At 40.4% G+C, this 25,307-nt stretch overlaps 1 protein-coding gene across 4 annotated transcripts in view; it reads left to right on the top strand.

The window, feature by feature from the left end:
* The window catches only part of unc5db (unc-5 netrin receptor Db), a 282,084-nt gene that overhangs the window by 169,716 nt on the left and 87,061 nt on the right, over nucleotides 1-25,307 (top strand). For all 4 annotated transcript variants that reach the window (XM_049579875.1, XM_049579874.1, XM_049579877.1 and 1 more), the window contains 2 exons: nucleotides 12,150-12,330; nucleotides 13,115-13,282. In XM_049579875.1, coding sequence (XP_049435832.1) covers nucleotides 12,150-12,330; nucleotides 13,115-13,282 — 349 coding nt within the window. The remainder of the gene's footprint in view (nucleotides 1-12,149; nucleotides 12,331-13,114; nucleotides 13,283-25,307) is intronic.

Genomic DNA, 25,307 nt, shown 5'->3' on the forward strand with positions numbered 1-25,307 from the left:
CCCACGCTGACACGGGGAGAACATGCAAACTCCACACAGAAGGGCTCCCACGCCCGGGATCGAACCAGCAACCCTCTTGCTGTGAGGCGAGAGTGCTAACCACCACACCACCGTGCCGCCCTCAATTTCTCAATACGTGATTTTATTTATACAACATAAGAAAGTTATGGTTTTCCACTGCCCAAGGTGATGCATTTTTTTTGTCCAACCAACAATCCCAAAACCCAAAGATATTCAGTTTGGCAGCATATCCCAACTCAGTCGCTAGTGCTGGCATTGTACTTTTCTGCAAACCACCGATACAGTACATTTATACGTTGTAGGGGTTATGTTGAAACTTTACATTTCAACAATGCTGCAGTTATCAGGTGGTTAAGTTTAGGCACAAAAAAAAACAGTTGGTTGTTGTTAGGAAAATATATTGGTTTAAAATACCTGCTGGAAAAGAAATGATGTCTTCGTAAAAAACAACCACTTTTTGTGGCACTGTCCCCTAGGGAAACACAGTGATGTCTATGTACTATCCCAGTTGGAAATGGAGCAATGTCTTAGTAAAAAGCAATCATCTCTTGTGTCACTATCCTGGCTGAAAATGTAGTGATGTCCAGGTAAAAACGAACCGTTTTTAGTGGCACCATCGCAACTGGAAAGGCAGCAATGTCTCTGTGAAATCAACCACTCTTTGTGGCACTATCCCAGCTGGAAACACAGCAATATCCAGGTACAACCATTGTTTGTGGCACTATCCGGGCGGGAAATGTAGCGACATCTCAGTAAAAAGCAAATGCTTTTTGTGGCACTATCCTGGTTGGAAAGTCAGTGATAGCTTGAACAGCTTTTCCTGGCCCTATTCCTGTTGGAAATACAGTGATGTATTAGTATAAAACAACTGCTCTTTGCTGCCCTATCCCAGCTGGAAATGCAGCTATATCCAGGTACATAACAACCACCTTATGTGGCACTAACCTGGCTGGAAATTCTGCGATGTCTCATTAAAAAACAGCCACTTATCGTGGCATTATCCAAGTTGGAAACATAGGGAAGCCTTGGTAATTACCACAGCTTTCGTGGTGCTATCCCTGCTGGAAACTCAGCAATTTCCAGGTAAAAAAGAACTGCTTTTCATGTCACTATCTCTAGCGGAAACACAGCAAAAGGTTGCTAAAAAAAAAAAGAGAGAGAGAAAAAAAACGTTCGGTGGATAAAAAGTCACTGGAAGGTGCAGCGATGACCCATTTAAACAACTGGTTTTGTTGTTTGTTGGTCTGTAACAGTTGTCTGCAGCTTGGCAGCCATCTGGTACCACGCCATTCACCATCCCCTCACCTCCCAATGAAAGTCTGCTCACACACTACTTCACTTGAGGAATGCTGATATGTTACATATCAAACGTCCATGGTTTGCAGAAATGTAGAATGCCAACATTTATTCTGGTGACTGGGCTGGCAAATCCTTACATTTAAGAAGGTAGAACCAGTAAATGATGAGCATTTTTTTGCTTCAAGATCCCCCGCAGATATGTTTTAAGACACAAAGAAATAGTCTGCTTTGAAAAGTAATTTATGTCTGACATGGTTTTTACACAAAAAATAAAATACTAAAGATTCTCAAACCTACATGCACCCCCCTCACTTTCCACAATCCTATTTTCGTCCCCCTCTAGTCTCAGTTTTAGTTTAGTTTACTCTCTGAATTGTTTTCGCTTACTGTTCAGCTGCCAAATTCCGCATGAGAGAAGATCTTAGTTGATAAAAATGTATTCATCTAGGTTAGCTTCCATCATAACTGTGTGCTCACAGCAATGTTTAGTTTTGTGAGTAGCACAAAGCTATTTTGGTCTGGGTTTTGCCTCCAAGCCTACATAGAGGCTATTATGATTCTGATAAATCATATTTATATTTTGATTCTTAGGTGATTAATGGACGCCTGCATTTCAGATTATTTTCCATAGACTTATTGAAGGCACAAGACCAATGTTGAGTTTGTACGTTAGAAAGATTTTAGACTTCATTGTGTTCTGCCCATTTCTAAAACAAAACCTACGCCCTTGTGGGACTTGGCGATTTAACCTCTTGCTATTCTTGCCATTAGACTGTAACATCAACAACCTGGAAAGTAGTCGCTAGAACCGAGCTTTGAGAATCAAGGAAACAGAGCAAAGCGATAATCAGACATTTTTAGGCAGTGTTATGTTATGAAAATGTTGCACTGAAAGGCAGAATGGGGCGTTGTGTTTGTGCAACTTTTTTTTTTCTTTTTTTTTTTTAAAGTTAAATTTATCTACCTTAACATTTCTGTTGATTTTTCAGCCTTTAATGTAAGCTGTGTAGGCCATAGTAAATCAGAGTGCTGTATGCATTACAGCACAACAATTAAATTACAAACCGGCCCAGTCACCAGGAGAAAATTGTATGTTTCTGCCAACCTCTAACCTTAACCCTGCCAAGTTGCAGACTACTGCAGCCAGTGTTAAAGACCAACACACACCGACACCATATGTGTTTTATCGGCTCGTTGCTGTTTCTCCAGTGGTTTACTGTTTCACAGCGTGTCATTAAAGGGCTCCTCCAGTCAGTTTTCCTTCCCGTCTAATGGTCAATATTCTTTTACATACAGACAATGGGGGTGTGATTAATACTCATACATATTTATTAGGCTACCATATCAACCAGACTGTCATTATGGCAAGATGAACATCTCCATAGCATGGAGCAATAGCATGAACATGAGCAGGGATAGTGAAAGCTGTCAAACAAAAGTCCTTCTTGGGTGTTGAAGACAAATTCACTTCTTAACGTATCTGCCCTGTATCACTAAAAACTCCAGACTGCTCTGAACTCATCAACGCTGTCAGGAAAGAACACAGAACAATATTAAATATTATATTAAAAAAAACACAGTGGAGGAGCCCTTTAATGAGCAAATCTGAGGCCTGCTGTAAAAAGATGGGTGTGTATTAGTGAGACTGGTTACATTTATTAATATTTATTAATATTAATAATAAAAAGTGAGATTTTTGCCTCAAAATGGCCTCAAATTTGTGAGTTAAAACAATGCATTGTTGAGCAGCAATTAAACTTCAACATTTAAGTTAAACCACCTGATTTAGTTTTTACAGTATAGGCATCATACAAGTACAAGGTGCATTGTTTTACATGAGATTGTACAGGCGTTCCTAATGAAGGGATATGAATGTACTGGATGGTTTATTGAGAAAACAAAAAAGTCTGTTTTTAGATTTCACATTTTTAAACATGGTTTAAATTTTAAAGACTTACTTTGGCCTTTCCCATCTTAGTTTTGTAACATGTGAATCATAGTTATTGTCTCCCAGCATTTACAAAACGTTTCATTGTCAGGCAAACTGGAGCAGGCTTCAACTTGAATACCATTCAACAGTTAATCAACAGAAAAATACTTGTGGGTGTTTCCTGTTAATTCAAATTTAGGACGCGGGTGTGTGTATTGTTTCTGAGTGTAAATTGCAATATGCAAATTCTCAAGTGTTTTGCTACAAAAATACCTTCATACATTGTATCCAAAAAGAGCAGAGACTGTAATTTGCCCATGGTTAATAGAACGTAGGACCGGCTTATTTGTAATTTCGTTTCGGTGCTCCTGGTCCAAAACCAATTCCCCACTTTTACTTCACAGATATCAGGGGGTGTGAATGCAAAGCAGATCTTTTAACTCGGGGAGAAAGGAGTCCATGAGAACCCTGTATAATGAGTTTCTTTAGAGAGGTTACTCTGAGAGAAAGTGTGAAATGAACAGCCAAACTGGAACCCAATTTCAACTTCCCTGAATGAAAGCCTTTAATCCAAGATGAATCCCCTTGATCTACAGTAGCTCAGGTAGACAGCCCGGGCTATGGCACAAAGGGGAATCAACTAAATGCCTCTGCACTGTGATACAAGGCTGTTCTCTGTTGAGCTTCACAAAGACATCGCAATGCTACTCCAAAACAAGTTAGCATTTAACTCCGTCCCACCTCCCGCCTCCTCATGCACTTGTTTCTACTTTCTGATCCAACTGCCGAGCGCCTGTTACTTTTCCATAGGTCAGAGAAAGTCTCCTAGAGCGCAGATGATGAGCTTCATTATTAAGCCAAGCAATTACATCCCCCCCAGCCCAGGCCCAAGCCGGGAGCTCCCTCTATTTATTTCGTTAAGATAAGACAGATCGGGGTGGAATAGTAATGCAGTGCCACATTGCTCGGAGGGGAGGAGAGGTGGCATTTGGGAAGCAACGGGGGAGGTGGATGGGCGACGCAGGCCCACTTTGTGTTCTCCCTGTATCTTTTCTGATTAACCTCCGGAGCGGGAGAGCACAGCTGAGCCACAGATAGCTCCCTGCGACTCTACCTGCTGCTGTCAGGCTTGCTGTTCGTATGAACACACTGAGCCATGCTGAGTTCAAAGTGTCTGTGGCTATCTGTATGTGTGTGTGTGTGTGTGTGTGTGTGTGTGTGTGTGTGTGTGTGGGCAATGAGCATGCCTTTCTGTACGTGTGCTGTTGATTGGTTGGGGGGGTGGGGTGGAACATCGGGTGGATTAGCTCCGTGCTCGGCAGTATCTGCTTCTGTTATGCTGCTTAGCAAGCCCCGCCGGCGTCCCCTGGTCCCCCGGGGGCGCGCCTGACGGAGACGTTTAATCCATGTAATTGCGTTGATGAGATACTCAGCAATTAAAAAGTTCCGCCGCCCACACCGGCAATTCGCCACAGCTGAGAGTTGCCCAAAGGGGAGGAGATCATGTTAAATTGTGACACCTAAGCATGACTCAGCAGACAGATTTTTCATCTTACAGCACTGTAGAAAGCCGTTTGTAGGCTACACTGCATCACCTCGACATCAAATGACCATTAGACCTAGGAGTGGGGCGACGAGGCACACAAGCACATGGAAAAAAAGCGTCAGCTGGCAAGGTCTTGATCAGCGCTGTCCTCATAAGTCTTGATGATGGTTCCGGTGTCACCCGTTACATTGCTCTTCTGTCCTGTAATTGCCCCTCAGCCGCAACATTTCTCAGCATCTAATCATCAGCAAATGTCATCTGAATGAGATGTGTGAGTGTGTGAGTTCTTAAGTAGAGGAGAGGACCTGGCCGCTATGCAGGGCAAGAGGAGGTGACCTTCAGGGGCGGTCCAGAGTAATGAAATCACAGGGAGGAAACCCTGATGTGGGGCCCCGCCTGGAAACCCTTCCGTCAAGGCCGACACTGATGACCACATCCTAATTGAAACAAATGTGCCAATTAGGCAATTCATTTCTCACATCCTCTGCCACACACTTGCCAGGCTAATTTGTATTTGTCCCTTCATTTTTTTTTCTCCCACCACCTCCCCCTGTCCCTTCTCTCACTCCCTCTCTTTGTATATCTCTCTCACTCCTTTCCTTCTGCTTGATGTATCTTTTCATCATTACCTAAGAGCTGTTAGCGGCAGACAGACAATGTGCAGCGTGGCCCCCAAACACTGCGAGGGCTGGCTCATGCCACATGTTAATTGCCTCTTTCAAGTCACAGATTTTCCAGGCTGAAATTTAAATAAATACATAAAGAGTTGGAGGGGTGGGGGTGCCACCACTTGTGTCATCCATTCAGTGACAGATGACTTTAATCATGAGAAATTAGACCCTGTCCCGCAGTCTGCTGTCTCTCTATTTCCCTATCTATCAACGATGCTAAGCGCTTTACCTCCAATGAAACCTGCGCCAAAGGCTGTCATTTGATTGTTGAGCAGAATCTGGCAGCCTTTGAAGATGGGCTTCCAAGTTTTCTTTAGGGCAAATGATGGAAAGTAGAGGCCTTGTCGCTGTAATTGTACTGTACTCCTCTCTGTCCAAAAAGAAAAATCCCCACTCCTGCTCACAGTGGTACAGTTGACTCCAGTAGGTGTGGGAAAAAATACAGACTGTGAGAAATGATTACTGTGTTATGATGTTCATTATCATTTTTATTCGTGTCAATATATACCTGCAATCCATCATCCCTTGGGTCCGTGTGTCATTTCTATTTACGCAGTGTTTGCATGCCCACAGGCACTCCTTATTTGCATCTGGTCTGATTGTTGTTTATTATAAAGGGTGCCTGTGCGCTTCCTATAAATCCATCAGCCCGGCCCATTCTGCCACACTGTGAATGTAATTTGCAAACGCAGTGATGCAGCTCTCTTACCAGGGTAGGAGCGCTAAAGCGTCACTAAGTTTGTAATTTATAATTAGTTTTCGTCTCTGTTGCTGGTAATTGGTTATGGTGCTTCTTTTGACTGTCTAATGGCTTTAGTGTTGGTGGTTGTACTGTCTAGCATGTGGTTATACAGCAGGGTGCTGGAGACCAACAGTTTTGTGTGTCACTGTACAGTTCTTAAGGGGAGTGAATTCAAATATGACATTGGCATCTTCTGAAAATGTAACACTTGAGGGTTCATATGCTTCAAAGAAACTTGTCTGAATCATAGACTGTATTAAATGATGGACTTAGCCACTGTGATGTCACCTACTGGTTTGTGGACTCCTGTTTTGAAGCCTCAAGTGCTGGCATTTTGGCTGTTGCCATCTTGGATTTTTGGAGCTACAGGTGACCAGAGGGTGGGGGTAATCCTAACATTAGCTCCTAGCTTGGTTAGCTCAGTGAATATACATCTATGGTTATCTGTGATACTGCTATTATTTACTGGTGAAAAACAGGCTTAAAACCATTATTACAAAATATACTTACCAGAAAAACTCAACATCCAACTCCTTAGAGAGTCTTTTAGTACAACCAAATGCTGAACAAGACTTTATCGGCAACCAAAATGTCATAATCATTGACCATAAAAATAATGGACGTAGATACCATGACGTCATCCATTGGTTTGTGGACTCCCGTTTTGAATGGTCAAGTTCGGTATTTCAGCCGTCCCCATCTTGGATTTTTGGAGCCAGAAGTAATCATATTTGGGTGAGAAGGTGGGGCTGTGTAGGAGCAAGGGGTGGATCTGCCTGAAAAGCCGAGGTCACTCAAAGCAGCCTGACCTTTAAACTTTTATGCCTTAATAAAATGTAAACGGGTGAGTTACATTAAAATTCAGTCATGAATTGACAATTAGGTTCAGAAACCAAAACCATTTTCATACCAGGTTGTAAACATGCTTATTTCTACTGTTAAAGCAACACTTACCTTTCTGGAAATTTTACACTTTTCTTTGTTTAGCTTAAAATGCCATTAACCCTGTAAGACCCAGATATAGAAAAAAATGAGCAATTTTTTTTTACCTCTCAGATATTGTTTTAGGAGGCCTCTGATGTAGAAATCAAAGAGTTTTCAATTTTTTTTACCTTTTAGTAAGTGTTTAGGGAAATGTTGTAAATTTGCAACGTTGGGCACAGTTGGGAGCAGAACTTCTGTGTTTGTACTCACTTTATCTGAACAGACATACAACCTTTTAGTAAGTGTTTAGGGAAATGTTGTAAATTTGCAACGTTGGGCACAGTTGGGAGCAGAACTTCTGTGTTTGTACTCACTTTATCTGAACAGACATACAGAACATTTAAGTATTCATTTGCAGGGTTGATTGCTTACTTAGCCCCATAACAGTATATATCATGAGTAATAATCACACAACAATCATATCATATCAATCATCATTTATGAATAAGCATTTATAAATAAAAATATTGGAAAAAAATATATTTACAAAACTTTTTCCTCCATCACTTTCAATGTGGTTTACTACATTCAAACAATACTGTCTGGCTGGCCTATCATACTCTCTACTTATCATACTAAAAGGAACACATGCATCCCCCCCAGAGCACTTACAGGTTCACATTCAAGACCATTCGCACCTGTCCCTGAACAATGCAACAGGCACTGGATCGTTAAATTCATGGGCTAAAGAGATACTGTTGGTCCACTGATCCCAATTAAGGTGATAAAAACCTTTGGATGATGGCAAATACATTCAGTCTCTTATTTTCATTTTCAAGACCATATCACATGACATACAATAACAGAAGGATGGCACACGGCGTGGCCAAAGTACAACCAATGTTACTCAAACAGAGGAAGAACATCCTTTAGACAAAACACCCAGTTAACAGATGACTTCAGATGGACAGTTCAAATAATACTTTGGCTAATACCTTTCTCTGCAAGTCATTACGCTTCATTCTGACATTCAAACTGAATATGAGGGTTAGCTGATGGTGCACTAAAATGTAGGTGAATATTCCACCAGAGATAAAAACTCATAATTGTATCATTCTCATATGGTTCTAAGAAAATTCCGTCCTGTCTGTCTTCCCCACGTGGAGGCCTCTGACTGACGTAACCGCTCGTGCTGTGATGTGAAGAGGATCTCCCAGTTCTGCTCTCAGGATGTGGAGTTTTTGACTGTGAAATGTCGACCCTTTTCATCTTACTATTATACTATATGTTCTTTCTTAAATGTTGCACAAATTGTTTTTAAATGTTTTGTTTCTTTATGCTCATTTTGATTTTGTGCTGCACATAAAAATGACAAATAAAGAAGTTCAGTTCAGTTCATAACATTCTATATTACAACACAGCACCCAGTTGCTAATGGTTAACGTTAGCCTACTGTAGCGTAGCCTCTGAAACATTAACGTTATCTGTCTTGTGCATTTCCACTTACTAGTAACGTTAACGCTACTATCTAACGTTAGCACTGTAACCTTATTCTAAAACTCATCAGTCATCACTGACTCCAGTTGAGTTTTAAAACTCTGAGGTTGCGTTTGACTGTCTCGGTTGGAACATTACACTCGCTCTCCTCTTCCGTGTATCTAATGTTACCTTGCCAACGCTTACATCTATTATAGATGTAATGAGGATGTAATGGAGGAGGGGGGAGTAGGCCTTTTGAGGGAGATGGAGTTGCAGGAGGAGGGGGATGGGACTTAGGAGGGAAGCCGGAGTTGTGGATGTTCAAATATTTTCTAAGTGCTGTGTGAAATGTAAGAGTAGCTTTTGGGCATTTTAACATGGGGGTCTATGGGGATTGACTCACTTTTGGGTTGGCTTCACTTTTCAGCCCCGAATGATGTGTTGTCAAACATGTTTAAAGGCATTTGTGTTTAAACCTGTTCTGAGTGGCAGCACTCCAAGGCGAGGCAAAAAGCCTGCCATCATAGCCTCCTCTCAACTTCATTACCTCCCTGATCTCTCTCACCAAGAGCTCTGTGTGTTTTTTGCATATATTTTGAGTCTCCAATAGGGAACACAGTGCACACCATCCAGCAGTCTACACTTAGTCATTTATGGTGTTGTACTCATTCATACACATGAAAAGTGACAGAAGTTGTGTCAAGAATGAAAATTTAACTTGATAGGGAAATTAAAGGTGGGGAACAAAATATTCAAAGTGCTCCTCTGCAATTTAACACAGTAATTTAAATTGTTCCGGGTGGCATTTTAACCATAGGGAAGTTACAGGACATAGTGCGTAATAGATATGGACATTCTGCAGCAGAATGCCAAAAGAGAATACCAGTGCCAACCTGCAGCTGATGTTACAATGGCCCATTTCATAAGCTCTCACTCATCCTCTACTGTATGTTGGTGTTAACATATTTCCTTGTTTTTCCTTCTTTAAGATAAGGAGAAATGTTTTTGACTTCCTCCATTTGTCACACAAAAGTCAAATTACATAGCTTTTCTTTTCTGTTTAATAAAAGGAAAGAAAGGAGGAGAACAAGCGACTTTCCCACTTTAAAATAGAGAGATGTTGCTCTGGACAAGGTTTAAATTCCAGGTGTTCACTGAAAAACAGAATGGTAATCACAGCTATAATTATTTCTGGGGTGGGTTTGAAAAAATACCCCCATCTGGGCAGAATTAAAATCACTGACTGGCACAGCTAATTTAATACTCACCCCAGCTTCCCTAAAGAAATACATCCAGTGTGAATGGTGTGTGGAGTGTTTACATTAGGTACATACAGGTATACAGTTTAATTGCTGAGGATGCACTGCACAGTAGTGTGATTTGACTGCAGTAAATGGTTTCCCCTGTGACCCGCAAACGTGACATCATTCAGAAGTCATTACCTCATTTGCTGTCAGTAATGCATTCCAAAAAAATGATTTGTGAACTGCTGACTCTGATAGTTCCGGTCTGAGTGCACTGGTATCCCAGCAAATTAAATGAGACCAGCTGTCAAATTAGAAGCACTGATACCAACATTGACACTGATAGCTCATGTGTTAAAGCATCCCCCTTTGAAATTGGCAAATTTGAAATGGGTAAATTGATGCAAAATGTGATTTCAAATTTGGAAAACAATGTAATCAGCAAATTACTTTTCACAAGAACAAGACAAACAACTGACACGCAGTTTTTGTTTGGGTGAACCAAGCAAATATGCAATTTCACTGTTGGCCTAGTGGAATTCTTTAACAGCTTATAAAGTCATGACTAGTTGACTAAGAGACACAGATGTCTCTTAGGCCCAATCCCATTTCTTATTTCTACCCCTGCACATCATTTTCAAGTGCCCCTTTCCCCCTTGGAACAGAGTTACAAGGGGTAGTAGTGAAATCTTCCACTATGAAATGAGATAGTCCTTCAAGAGCCTGGCTCGATGTCGATACACCCCTTGCCCCTACCACTTAGCCCTACCCCTCTGTTTTGGGCATTCACATCAAGGGGTCAATTGTCCCAGTTTTGTAAGTGTGAGGTGTAGGGTTAAGTGTTAAGGCTACATCACCCTCCATATGGAGATTTTTCAGCAACCTGGTCTCACTCTGAAGTCATTGAAATGCAGACCCAGACGAAAAAGCTGTCCATTTATATCAGTATTATACATGGCCAATTGCTGTTATTGTTTAACGGCCTGGTAGCATCAAGGGGAAATGCGGTGGGATAATAACAAAAGTTAGGCAGCAGAATTCTGAGTAGTAGGGGTGGTGGACAGCTCCAACAACCACTAACTTTCACCCAGGAGGCTGGTGTTCGCTTCCCATAAGATTGTAAAGCCAAACCCCGTACAGTTTTTATAAACCCAACCATGTACTTTTGTTGCCTAAACCCAACCACGTGCGTGTGTTGGCAAAACATAACCATGTGCATTTGTTGTTGAAGGGGAAAAAAAACGTCAATTTGCAGTGGTGCACCGATGTAGTGTGTTTATTTTGAAAGAGACTGTATGCAAACTGTACATTTCCTGTAAAAATCGAAGTGTATTTTGAAAACAGACAATGCATGTAACAGGCAGAAGTTGACATGGTGTCCCAGAACATCAATAACCAACGCACCCAGGGTACCTTGCACACTTTCGATTAGGAAAGTCCACGGCCAAACGTCGATATGTGATGAGGGCAGAGTAAGAATGTGTTGTTTTCAGAGGCGCACTCCAAACCGAATGTTATGTGAGAAATCATAATGTCATATAATGTGACATTAGCTAGCTAGCTAATGTCACATTATTGTTGCTGATTTTGTATGACAGTCTCACATTTTAACATCTTTGCCCAAAGTTTGACAAAAGTCCAGCAGCAAAGTTTTTGCACTTGTTACCAACAAAAATGCGACGGGCCTTAGTCCCTAGAATGGGTCAAACTTCAAATTCGCATTTCCCATGATGGATCTCAATAGCATCTTTCATTTGACCCTGCCTGCCTGGCAAACTGCCACATATCTCAAAGTCCATGGCCCCAGTTTGCACTGCAGGCTTTCTGTTATAAAGCTCCAAGCCAAGCTGAGATAACCTGAGATAACCCTGGTGAGTGACATCATTCGAGGTATCTCAGGGAGTAGTACTCTCCATGAAACACAGGAGTTGGACAGGTAGCCAAATTTACTTGTAAGAGAAGGCAAAAATGAATGACAAAATAATTACTAACATTATTTATGATTGTTGTCAACATTTGGGGTGTGCTCACATGTTTGAGTTTAACTCCAAAAAATGGTTTAGGTACTCTGGCTATACCATTGGAGTGTCATTCTGTTTCTTGTCCTTTCTTGTAGCAGTGTTGCATTGTTCCCCGATTCCAGTCATTACTAACAAATGATGACTAAAACTACAAACATAAGGCCCAAGTTGTTATGAACCAAATGATCCTTTTAAAGTAGATTTATGATGTAAAGTGGATTTGTGATCTTATTTCGTAAAGCTACATTATATCTCTGTCCTCTCTTGTACAGGTGGAGTGGCTAAAAAATGAGGAGCTGCTGAGTTCCCTGACTGATGACAACATCGACACCCGTGCAGACCACAACCTCATCATCAACGAGGCACGGCTGTCTGACTCGGGCAACTATACCTGTCTGGCCAGCAACATTGTGGCTAAGAGACGCAGTGCCACAGCCACTGTGATTGTCTTTGGTACGCTGTCCTCCCAGCTGCTGTTATTGCCTGTTACAACCTATCAGTGTACTGATGGACTGTTTACATGGCACTTCAGATCAATTTGTTTGGTTTCCCGCTCCCCTACACAAGTGATTAAGACACCCATCTTTGTGTCTTCACTGAAGAGCGATGTTTCCTTTTTATTTCGATGAATGTATTATTCAAAGACTCAATTTACTGCCTCTCATTTAAAATCAATGTGTACTTTATGAAAGGAAATAAGCCACTGTGTCTTAATCTCATTTAAAAGGAGTGTTGCTTATTAAGTATTTATTCGCCAGAGGCCTTCCAGCAATGCCGGTTCACTAGCTTTGATAGCACTGCTAAACATTTAGCTTCCACACACGTTAGACACAGAGATCATAGAGTAAAGTGCTTCAGTCAGAGCACTAAGTGGTCGACTCCAACCTGTCGACCAGTATGAGTCAGTGTCGCCTTTAGAAATGGCAATTCCATTTAATGGCTGTTTTCTTTGCTTTTGCACAGTTCCACGTCTTTATCTTAATCCAAGAGCAAGGAACACTGAACTGGCAATTAGGAAAGAGGGAGCTGTATATCCAGCACAATGAATGTGCTGTGCTCAATCTGCTCCAGCCGTTATGCATTGTTGCCTTGCAGTGCCTCGGAGACTGCATAATCATTATTAACCCAAGCTCTTGTTAGAGTATTTAACTATGCCAGAGTTCTGGAGAAGTAAAATCTGTTGTTGTGCACTCAATATACCTCCTCTCACTCTCTAACTTTATTGAACTCCCTGCAGTGAACGGCGGCTGGTCCCTGTGGACAGAGTGGTCGCCCTGTAATGTGCCATGTGGGCGGGGTGTCCAGAAGCGATCTCGAACCTGTACTAACCCGGCACCTCTCAACGGCGGGGCTTTCTGCGAGGGAATGTCTGTACAGAAGATCACCTGCAATGCACCGTGTCCAAGTTAGTTTCACAACTTTCAGTTTCTGCATAGAAATATAACAATTAAGTCATACTTTATGGAGGTTTACAGGAACAAATGTTCCTTTTGTCCAGGTGTCAAAACTTAGTAATGTTTGGTTAAGAATGATTAAGCTTACATGTCAGAAAGCATGACAGGCTGACAAACATCTTAATGCAATGTTCATATTTCATCTGCTAATGATATTAGTACATGACAAGCTATTATGTATTTATACTTCTTTCACAATTTCTTTTTTCTTTTTGTTTCCACGATTTGTTTTGTTAAGGCACTTTGCACCATCACAGTATGTCACCCATTGTTGCTGATATTTACAGTGACATAGACGACTTTAATGAGCTTAATTCCCTGCCTCTTCATAATTACAAACAACCAAGTAGGAGGGTGCTCGGACAGCACAGACCTTCCCTAAGGCAAAATGCCCTGTCTCACAAATTTAACAAAAGTAAAAAACAGTTTGTGTTTACGTCCTGCAATTGGGGTTCTGCTTTGCTCTCATTGCTCTAAATTCCTTGACCCATGCTACACCCTTGCACCAAGTTTTAAAAAAAGATTCCCTAAACACTTGGTATTCATTGATATCTTTGGTACCCCAATAAACATATGTACTTGGTATATCTTGAGAGAGGTAAGTAAAGCCAAAACATCTAGATCACCACTGGTGGGTCATAAACTCCGCCCCCTCCATCTTAGCGGGTAGGACATGGGCCACACTCAAATTTAATTTTTCCCAAATACAGATTCTGTCATTTGAGGTTATTTTGTATGATGTTGCCATGTGTTCAACTATTTGTTTTTCTGAGTTTGGTTTTAATGCCCCAAAAAATGGGATGTGATGTCATGATGGACAGCTGTGTGCTTCAGTTGGTGTGCTCATGATCAGTGTTGCTGCTCATGATCGGGTCAGAGGTGTATGGGTGGAAACTTGATATCAAAGATTCACTTCTTGATTGCTGCTGTGCAGAGTATTTCATATCTAGGACATTTTGGCTTCAGTTTTGTACAGTGGGAGGAAGAGGAGACATGTTGTCCATCTTAATATAAAGTCTGTGGTCTCAGCCTGTGCCCTCAGTACACATTCATACTTAACCTGCATGCACTTCTCTAAGAATAAAGAACAAAAATCTGAATTATTCTGGTGTGATGAAAATGTGAAGTTGGACAAAGTGGCAAAGCATGGACTTGTTTTTTAATCTAAAGCTTGGAAAATTAGGAAAACTAGTTTGAATAATACACAAGTGTGAAGGCACACAGAATACAGACCCATGGCCTGAGTAGATTTTGTTTTTAGACATAATTTAGTCCAGCTAAATGTCACTGTTTTTTAGCTCTGCATTGTTGTACATATTTTTCAGTATAAAAATATGATGGTCGATTTAAGAATCTATCAGCTGTCAGGTCAAAGTGAATTAAATTAGGCAGGGAAGTCTAGTCATGGTTGTGGCTGTGCCAGCAGTACAAGGAGCAAAAATCTAAATGTATCTTCCCAAATCAATGATCACACACACCAAAAAATTATATCTGTTTGAAGTTGCAGTTAGGCATGGGGTCTGCTGTGGGTTTATTCAAAAAATGGCAAGAAGAGCCAATGCGAGCTGACAAGACTGCGCATCAGGCATACTACAGCCCCTGTGAAGCAAGACATAAGGCACTGCATCCTAGTGAAATGCTGCATTTTTAGGGAGCCCCTTTTCATGAAAATCGAGCTAGTAGTTTTTCCATAATCCTGCTGGCAAGCAAACAAATAAGCAAACCAAACCAAAAACATAACCTCCTGGCGGAGGACAGATCCTTAGTGACCTGAAAACATCCCTGTACCATCATGCCAAAGAGAGATCTGCTGCATGGAAGACAATAAAAAGAACAAGGGATTCATGATGCAAACTGAAGTGACTAGAGGAAGCAGGTGATATGACTCACTGTGTGCGGTTCAGGGGGAAAAGGTGAGCTGAGGCGGTTGTTGAAATGAGTTTTTACCTTTCAGGAGCAAACAGGGAGGGACTTTGCTGTTCTGACTGGAAGGGTTCTCTGGGGGAGTACGGGTTATCTTGTAGTGTGAGTGGCGTATACATTCAGGCCAACCTACAGACAACACTGCAGACTAGAGTTGTATATCTACAGCCATTATTTGTTAGAGGCAGGGCTGCTATAGAGTCATAAAGAATCTACTACCATGCTAGCAGCTCAGTGTAGTTGTAATTATGCACAACTATGCTTTGAGCTTGATGCAAACATGAAACAGGCAATGTTAATCATGGCTAACATTTTACTTTAGCATGTTGGTGTAGCAGTTTTATATTCTCCCTTGCATTTTGTAATAAAGAAAGTAACTCTAGTAACTCATTTTGACATGTAAGGTAGCTTTGGAGGTACAAGTTTCAAGAAAACTAGAACAAAAACAATTAGCTAACTTGGTTAGCAAGCTAAAACTACACCACAAAGATTTCTTATCATGTGGCATGAGCCATGAAAACATTAGAGCTACAGTCACTGATATCATGTGTGCTTAAATTACTCTTTAACAGATCAGGCCAGGTGTGTTAGTTGGCTCTCTGCTCCTTTAATTTTCTTGTTCTCTCTGTGCCTTTACCTTTCCTTTTGGAGTCCTTGATTTTTGGTGAGGTATTTGTGTATTGCCAGTGATTTAAGACAGTAAGTAAATCATTGCACTTGATCAAATTTGTTCCAATGGCCCATAACTCCAACACTCCAGTAGTCCCAAAAACATCCCATTGGACTGGAAGGCTGTTTGTCCGACAGGCGGATATCCTAAAAACAAACACACATTGCTCTGAAGGGCCAGTTTTCCAAACAGAAGCACATGGCTGATTAGTCATCAGACCTTTAATACTACAGTAAAAGTGTGACCCGCCCTTCTCTGCCTCTGATTGGGTCACCCTGATATTCTTACCCTAACTGTGACCAATCTTACTGCTCATTCCTAAAGCTAATTACCAACCAGCAAAGGCATCAAATACTAGCCAATCAGATGCAGAGTATGGTGGGTCATGCCTTTGCCACAGTAAAAGGTTCTGATGATGTCATTCTGCAAAACAACTTACAACGTTTGGAAGTGTAGCCTGTTATTGGAGAAATGGTCCCTCTGAGCAATACACATTTGTTTTCAGGATACCGGACTGTCAGACAAAGGCCTATGGTCCAACTATTTTGGACTACTGGGGCTTTGGAATTATGAGCCTGCTGTCCCTGCTCTTTCAGGGATACTGGACATCCTTTAAGATATAAAGTACATAAAACACATTTTATACAAACAAAAATGATTATCGATCTTCAACGGGGACATAATACAGCAGACTAGTAATGAATGCTGCACACAATAGACTAGACCCAGTGAGATAGCCACAATTTTAGAAAAAATAAAAAATAAAAATAGTAATAAAATAGTAAATACCAATGTAAAAATACAGCTATGACTAATTTAATTAACAATAAATATGAAATATAAGTGAAATCATTTATCCTGCTACATGAGCATACTGTCATTGGTTAATCAGTACTAAAAACAAAGCTGTGGCTAATGAAAATGGCATTAGCTTTGCAGGTATGCTGTGATAATTGGACAAATTGAAATGTCATCACATGAAAAGTCACAGGATCAAACATTTGGTGGATATTTCAGTCTGGAAGTGGGGGACCAACTTTGCCTTCCCTAGAGCAACGCTGCTAAAATATCCTCTCTCCTACTATGTTAATTAGCTTCTCCCATATTTCCTCCTGCTTTGCTACTCAAGCTAGGTGACTCTAGGCAACTCTGTCACCAACATTATACATTTAAATGCACCAAATTTGCAGATACGTTCTGCAAACTTGCTCTTTTTGATTGAAAAAAAGGAAATATGTGTCTTAGTAATGCAAATTAGATGTATATGACAGGCCACAGGTTTGCTCTAGAAAACAGTTTCCATTGATGTTTTACTCAGGGAATAAGATTATATCTGCCTGAATATGTAGACTTGAATCACAAAATCTGTGACAGATCTAAACTAGCCGGAAAAAAATCAGATATGTCTCACATGCATAGTAAATGAGTCTTATCTGCAAAGGAATAAAGACATTTTCTCTGCTGTGCACATTCAGTTACGAGGTGAGTTTTAAGAGGGAAGAGAACAGGAGATTATTGGAACCAATAAAATAAACCAATAAAAGCCTTTCAAAAGAAGCTGTTTTGCTTATAAATAATTTAAAAAGAGACATTGCACCAGTTAAATAAAGTGTAAACTTTTGTCAGCTTTGAACCTTTTCTCTGCAGAGCTATGCCAGACAGAAACAACTGACTCATAAATTGCTCATCACAGGTTCAATCCAGTGCAAAGACCACCGGCAATGGCCAAATGAGGCAGTGAGGTGAAACAGGGTGAGCAAGCAAGGGGTTCACTTCTGTTAAAATTTAAATATATATGTGTCATTTCTGAAATTAAATGCGTGCTTTGCCAAATCATTCAGTGTGAGCGTATTTCCTGCCTGTGAAATCCATGGTTATGTGTTGAAAGCAGTGCATTTAGAACTAAGGTTAATTGTTCATGTTTTCCCAGCCTAATCAGCCTGTTGTGTGAGAATACAAATAAAGGCTCGGCCCGGAAGGTGCCAGACTAGTAGGTGACAACAAGAAGACAGAAACGGAAAAGGGAAGATGTTTGAGAAAATCAAAGAAAACAAAGGACATGAGGTTTTTGGAAAAAAGTGGTGTAGCAGCAGTCTGTCACATTGCCATATTGTGTTAGTATGGTTTCCAGCTTGAATATACAGTCTGCATGTCTATACGCATTATCAACATGTGTGAAGTGGGCATATGTTGAAGGTGTATAATTTATATGCCTTGTCACCTCTGTGCAGATGTTGGGCCTCTGTAGACCTGTCAGTCCCAGCACATTGTTACGCATGCTGTACATAGTGTACATATTTCCACATATTGTCATGTTTCCCCAAGGAGCTTGGAAGCTTGAAAGCTGGGGTTCACAAGGTGGCGAGGTCTTCCAACGAGCCTGCCCTGTGCCAATTTGTTCAGTTTGCAGGGCTTCAGACTGCCGAGGAGCAGATGGGGACAGACAGTCAGGTCTAGTTTAATGGCAACAGAGAATGCCAGAACAGGATGAGAGGGAGATGTGGAACTGAGAGAGAGAGGTACAGGAGTCAGGTGGAGGGAATCAGAAATAATCACTATAGTATAATGAAGTTAGAAAAGTAATTTCGTATTTAGCACTATTTTAGAGCAGTGTGCTGATGAGTGGACCCTGATTTGTCTTGTAGACATGCACGAGGAGGACCTAACAGCTAACAGTTTTGCACTATGCCAAAGATCAACAGTTAGTTGCAGTAAAGGCACAGACACACTAAACCGACATTAAAGAACTAGTTTCATCGCTTCATGTCGCCTGTCTTGGCCAAAAAGTGTACTTGAACAATATGGAATGACTACAGCCAGCAGCTAATTAGCACAAACATTCTGGGCCTGCGTGACAGAAAATAACTCTCCATACCAGCAGGTGGCAGAAGTAAGAATAACTGAGAATAAGAATGAGAATAACTTTATTCATCCCCAAGGGCGTATGTATCAGTCATTCAAAAATGGAAGATCAACAGGGTGGATTCAAGATGCTTGTTGGCCAGATAGCAATAGAGTTGTACCGATACAGATACCAGTATCAGAAATGCCTCCGATACTGCCTAAAATGCGGTATCGGGTATCAGCGAGTACAGCCTATGACCAATCTGATACCACATAATGCCTCACATCATTACGCATACGCACGCTACAGGCAAACAAAATGGAGCGGAGTTTAAAAAGCATTCTGCTGTAGCCTTTAAATTGTCTTTTTTAACAAATTATGTGGCTGCACTTTGACCTGTATCTTGATCTGTGTCAACACTGGATAATGATAATAATAAAAAAAGTTTTATGGCATTCATTCTACCATTATGTATTTATTTCTTAATATTTTACATAGAGTTTTAGGAGTTGAGTCATACAACAATTCATATCCCATGCATTTTTATTTTACGCGCTGGTACTGGATCGGTACTCGGTATTGGCAGATACCTGAGGTTCAGGGATCGGAATCGGAATTGGGAAGTCAAAAGTGGTATCGGTACATCTCTAGATAGCAAATTAAAAACAAGTGATGTTTAAGGATAAAGCATATTTGACATGCACTAGCAAACAATAACAAAAACAGTTATGAACTGTTGTGCTAAGGAGCTCAATGGCTTCAAAAAAACTATTTCCTAATATAACTAGTGTGTTTCAATCTGTTGTCCCATCTGTTGTTAGCATAGTCAGCATGCATTCACTTGGAGGGCTAACTTGGCTTGTTTACCATATTACGTAAGCATCACAGCCTTGAATGTCCCACCAAATCCCATTCAAACTCTCAAACGCACTATGGAGAAATGGTAATGAATAGTCGAATATTCAGATTGAACTAGTGTTGCACAGTATACCGGTACTAAAATAGTACCGCGGTACTAGAGTATTCCAAACGGTAATATACTGCATTCGGAAAATACCGGTACTTTGAAACTGATTCAATTTATTAATTTAGTTAATTTATTTTACTCATTTATACACACAAACGCCTTTCTTGTTCCTATTGGAGCACAGATTGTGCAAGTGGTGTGTATGACAACACCTGTATCAACATTCGCAGCTGGGGCACGTGAAAAAAAGACAAGAGACAGTCTGCCTCGCAAAGGGAGACAACACGAGACAACACAAACTTGGTGGAACATTTGAGTTACCAAACCGTGACGCCCGTACTGAGGTACTTACCGAACCATGATTTTTTTGGTACCGTTACACCGCTACTATTTATTGTTCTAAAGGTTTGTATCCAAAAGGACTTTTCCTTAGGAAAAGTACCGAAGAGTATCGAAATTCATATTGGTATTGGTACCGAAACAAAGATTTTGGTATCGTGACAACACTATATTGAACAGCCAAATTCGGCTCTACAGCCTACACAGCTGTCTTCTGAGTGAAATCCATAACACGTGATTAATGTTGTCAAATGGTCGCAGGTTATTTTAGGCAACAAAGCCACTTGGTTTGGGTGAGAGAAAAACATCGTATTTTGGGTTAAAAAAAGTAAGTAACCTAATGCAAGTGCCTCACGCGAGTCGAGCGATTTAAGTATGTCACGTCTCTATGTAAGTTACGTAGCATTACATTAAAACAACGTTGAGTTGCCTTTAGCGTCAGTATCACACAGCGAGGGGCATGACAAAGGGTCTGTATTTGACGTCCTGGGAATTAGAACAACCTGGCAAGCCGCATGACGTCACATAAATGAAGTTTTCAAAAAACAGATATTTTAATGCAGCTCTTAGCTTTAGTACTAAACAATAATGTGCTACAGTTTCATTCCTTTAATCCATAAAGGTGAGAGAATATCATTTTCTTATGTTGTGCTTATCTAACTTTTACATCCAGGCTTTGTATTTATGCACACACATGGTTTCTAGTTAAAATTGCCAGCGACATGTATCTTTTTATGGAGGTGGCAGTGAAAATGACACTGTCAGCCGCCTTGGATTTCTGTGCAGGAATAAGTCTGATGAGGTGGGTGATCAATAACAATGACTCAGCTTTTGCTTTTCAAGGTGGCTGTAACGTCTGCCTTTCAAAACTCACTTTCTGGCTTGTAGTCTGAAACAAAAAAATGAAATTTCTAGACACTGACTGATGTGCCAGTCTTGAAGTTTTCAACTAGCTGCCTCTCACTGCCAATTAAAGCTGTCAACCTTAAAATGCTGCCTTCAGAGAGGGGGAGGCTGGGTTATGTTTTCAGTGTGGAGTTCACATAAAAATAAAAAAAAATTAAGTGCAAAATAAAATAAATGAGAATCCTACTTAAGCAGAGCTACGCAGACCTGTGCCACCACCATGGTCCAGAGGCCTCACAAAATGGCCGAGGTAACATGCAGCAGAGAAGGAGGCGGGGTGTCGTTCTGTTATCAGGGCTGATCCATGTCTTTGTGGGAGGAAGGAGATGCGGACAGGAGTGAAGCATAGGCAGCGATGAGCCCAGCTGTCTGAGCTGCTGACTGACAAGCCTGTCCAGTTCTGACAAGCCAGCCCAGAGCATTGCCTTAATGATGGCCTGAGTGCAGGGAGAGCACGGAGGATGGATGAGGTCAGAGGCCGCATCATGACCAGGCACATAGCCACTTAACAAGAAATGGCAAAGAGAGAAGAGAATACTGACAGAAATAAAGCTCATATTGTGAAGACTGGAATGCTAATTGAGAAGAGGTGATTAGTCAATGCACATTGTGTACCGTATTGTCCCACTGTGTATTTGTTAGAATGACATCTACACCGAAACAGACAATAGTTTAGTAATCTCAGCCTACCAGTTGTATCAGATACCATCATCTCTTGCACTGGAAATCACAGTAATATGAAGAGGATTGTGGGAGATTACAGTTACATTTGAAATGTGAATTTTTCAACCCATTCACCAGAAAAAAAAGTTGGCTTTTCAGCAAACCATGGATACATTACCTTTGTACATTATTATGTGGCAGATATGTTGAAACTTCACAGTTCTTTACATTTCATCAATGGCGTGGTTAACTTGTGGTTGGGTTGAGGCACAAAAAGCACTAGATTATCATTAGAAAAAGCTCACGTTTGGGCTTAACAAGGCCGAATTTGGTGGCACAGTCATGGCTAGAGAGGCCGTAAATGTCTTTGTAAAAAACAACTGCTTTTCATGGCACCATGCCAGAAGGAAATACAGCAATGCCTTGGTCAATAATAACTGCTTTTCATGACACTATCTCCACTGAAAAAAAATTGCGTTGTCACTCAAGAAACACCCACATTTGTTTCTGAAAAGCTGATGAAAACACTGCAATAATTTGCTTAAAAAACAAACAAAAAAAACCCATTTTTGTTGGTTGTTGGTCTCGAGCAGTGGTCTACAGCTTAGCAGGCATCTTGCCGAGGTGTGAAGCCATCCGCTATCCCCTCCACCTCCAGATGACAAAATTAGCTCATATACTTTGTCTCTTCAGAAACATTCATGTGATACTTATGAAATGTAAAAAGGTAAGAAAAGTACAAATGTAATATCCATGGTTTGCAAAAACGTACAATGCCAACATTTTCTTCTGATGACTGGGCTGAAATTTTTACACGCCATCCATGAGTAAAGATGTTTATTGTTTCCTGCTCCTAGTCCCATTACACTCCCTCTCACTCAGGTTACCAAACAATTATTTGTTTAAAGCAACTGATACAGAAATCTTGAACTGTGTCTGAAATAATTTTTTATCCTTTCCTATGTAGTAAACACTCACTAGTTTCCTGTATTTTTAATATTAAATTGAGATTCCTGACACATATGAATCATCATCCTGTCAAGTGTAGTGTTGGATGACTGTAATTTTCACATCTGTTAAAAGAGAAGTAGAAAACAGGAATTTAGTATACTTATTTTGCAAGTGCCACAGTAGCAGCTATTTAGCAAAAGTCAAATAGTCTCACTATAAATAAGTTGTCCAAAACACATTATTAAGCTACACCTATACACTGATTGACACCCTTCTTCACAATGAACAGCAGCATTTGCAGTGTTTTTGAGTAATTCCAAATACACCATTTTCTTTTGTTTGTTTGGTTTTCTTTTTGCCATAAACACTTGTAGGGGTGTAACTGTTCACAAAACTCCCATTTTGGTTCGATACGACACTGTGACTAATGGCTGATATGTTTTTGATTCAGCAAAAAAGAAAAAATGTCAGAGGAATTTCCTTGTTCTTTAACCTTGTTACGTCTCTGCACTAGCATTAGCCATGGCAGGAGCATCATGCTTTTGGGTTTTTCCTGCCTCCTTTTGTGAAGACGATATCCCAGAAATGCCTTGATATTTTCTTGATATTTGGCACAAATGTCCATGTGGACTCAACAATGAACTGATTAAATTTTGATGGTCAAGGGTCAAGATTACTGTGACCTTGTCTGTCTAATTCTTAAGAACAAGATGTCTCAAGAACACTTTGAGGGAATTTCTTTTTTTTGTTTGTTTTTTTTTTTGTTTACAGATTTGGCACAAACATTCACTAGGTTTTAATCATGAACTGATTAGATTTTACAGGTCAAGGTCACTGTGACCCTTGCATCTGTCTCATTCTCGTGATCTCAATATCTCAAGAAAGCCTTGGGGGATTTTTCTCAAATTTGGCACAAATCAGACTCAAGAATAAAGTGATTAGAATTTGGTGGCCAAAGGTCACTATTACCGTATAATACATCTTTTGGCCATAACTCAAAAATGCATTCACTAATTATGGGGATGCTAGAACCTCAAACTTTTCTGGCAAAAAGTTTGGGGTTCAAACACTTAAGTTTGTGCATTCTGGAGAATGTTATGCACCTAGTGTTTTTTCCACATCAATTTTTGGTGTCAATGTCTTTAATTTTGTCAAAATAAATGTCCTCTCCTACTTAATGTTTTTGATTTGGTGGGACAGTTGCAACTGTTCTAAATATTGAAGAGGTCATGTCCCCCACCCAACCCCCCACCCTGAAATGTACGCCTAATAAATTTTAACAGGATGACTTCCACTTCTGGTGTTATAAGAAAGTTTTACAGGGGTAACTTCATGTACAGACCTGTGAAGTGTCTTCACTTTTACAGGCTCAGTTTGGCTTTTTAGATCTGGAAGATCATTGTGCTATAGCTGAAAGAGATAAAACAGTCAATGATGTTTCATCAATGGGCTCTGCAGAAAGACTGCAGACAGACTTGTCGTAATGAGACTGAGTTAGACCAGGCTGCCACTGCAGAGGCTTGAAGCCAAGACATAATAACAGGTACAATCATTAGACCTAACAGCTACAGTAACAGTTTTTTTTAATCATTGTGTTACTCTCTATTGCCAGTTTATGTAACATGCTAGGGGTTAAACCTATAGTGAGTTCAGCAAAACTTTTAACATTTGCCTTTTTAACACAGAAGGTTGTTTTGTAGAAAATAAATATTCAGATGTTTTTGGAATTAGATTCAACCAGAAAAATTGGCTGAACTAAGAAAAAGAAGGGCACAAAAATCACAAAGCTACAATAATGACACCAAAACAAATTAATGAGGATCTGATAACTAGCCAATTTACAAAGCTAGACATGAAGAATGCAGTGAGCAGCAAAAAAAAGAAAAGAAAAGAAATGAAGCTTGGATTATGGAAAGTATCCACAAGGTTTTAAAAGTGATTCAGAATTTTGCAGTCATTACAGTTTGTCAGACTGTATCTATTGTTTACCAGTAGGCAGATGAGCTCATTCAACAGAATCAGAGCAACAAGTCATGGGGGAACTGTCAGGAGAGAAACAATATGCATACACTCACCAGCCACTGCGGTCAAACTCAGAAGCATTCAGCATTCTCTCTGCAACATACAAACACATCATTTGCATTTCAAGTAGCTGAGAAGAAACCACAAACACATGCGGAGTGTAGGTAGGGCCTATGGAACATCACAAAAGAAAATTACCTTCTCCACCACCCACAAGACTGCATTATGGGCGTTGCAGCTGCTGCCAAAAAATCTTCAGGCGCCATATGGTCTTCCAGTATTTGTTAAGCTAAGCATAATGAGCTCTTCCTTGATCAGATGACAAGGCATGGTGGAGGAATCCCAGTTATTAGCATGCACCAGGCTGTCTTCGTTTCATAGCCTTGCATCAAATCCCATTATATAAACAGGCCGGGGGGTTAATGGGGAGAAAATGTCTCCCAAGCTGTACCATCACATTACTCTCTGCATTGTGCATCATACTGAATATGTTTGTGTGTGTGTGTGTGCCCACTAAGGAAACATTTAAATGTTTAAAGGTCAAATGGGTAGCATTTGTAAAAAAAAAAAAACAAAAAAAACTTATTGTCATAATTGCTAAAACTGTCCCTATATCCTGACAGTAGTACATTAGATGGATAATCTATGAAAATATCAAGTACCTCTGGCTCCTCCTAGTTCTCCTAATGA

Source organism: Epinephelus fuscoguttatus, linkage group LG6 (assembly GCF_011397635.1).
Source record: "Epinephelus fuscoguttatus linkage group LG6, E.fuscoguttatus.final_Chr_v1".
Classification (NCBI taxonomy): Eukaryota; Metazoa; Chordata; class Actinopteri; order Perciformes; family Serranidae; genus Epinephelus; species Epinephelus fuscoguttatus.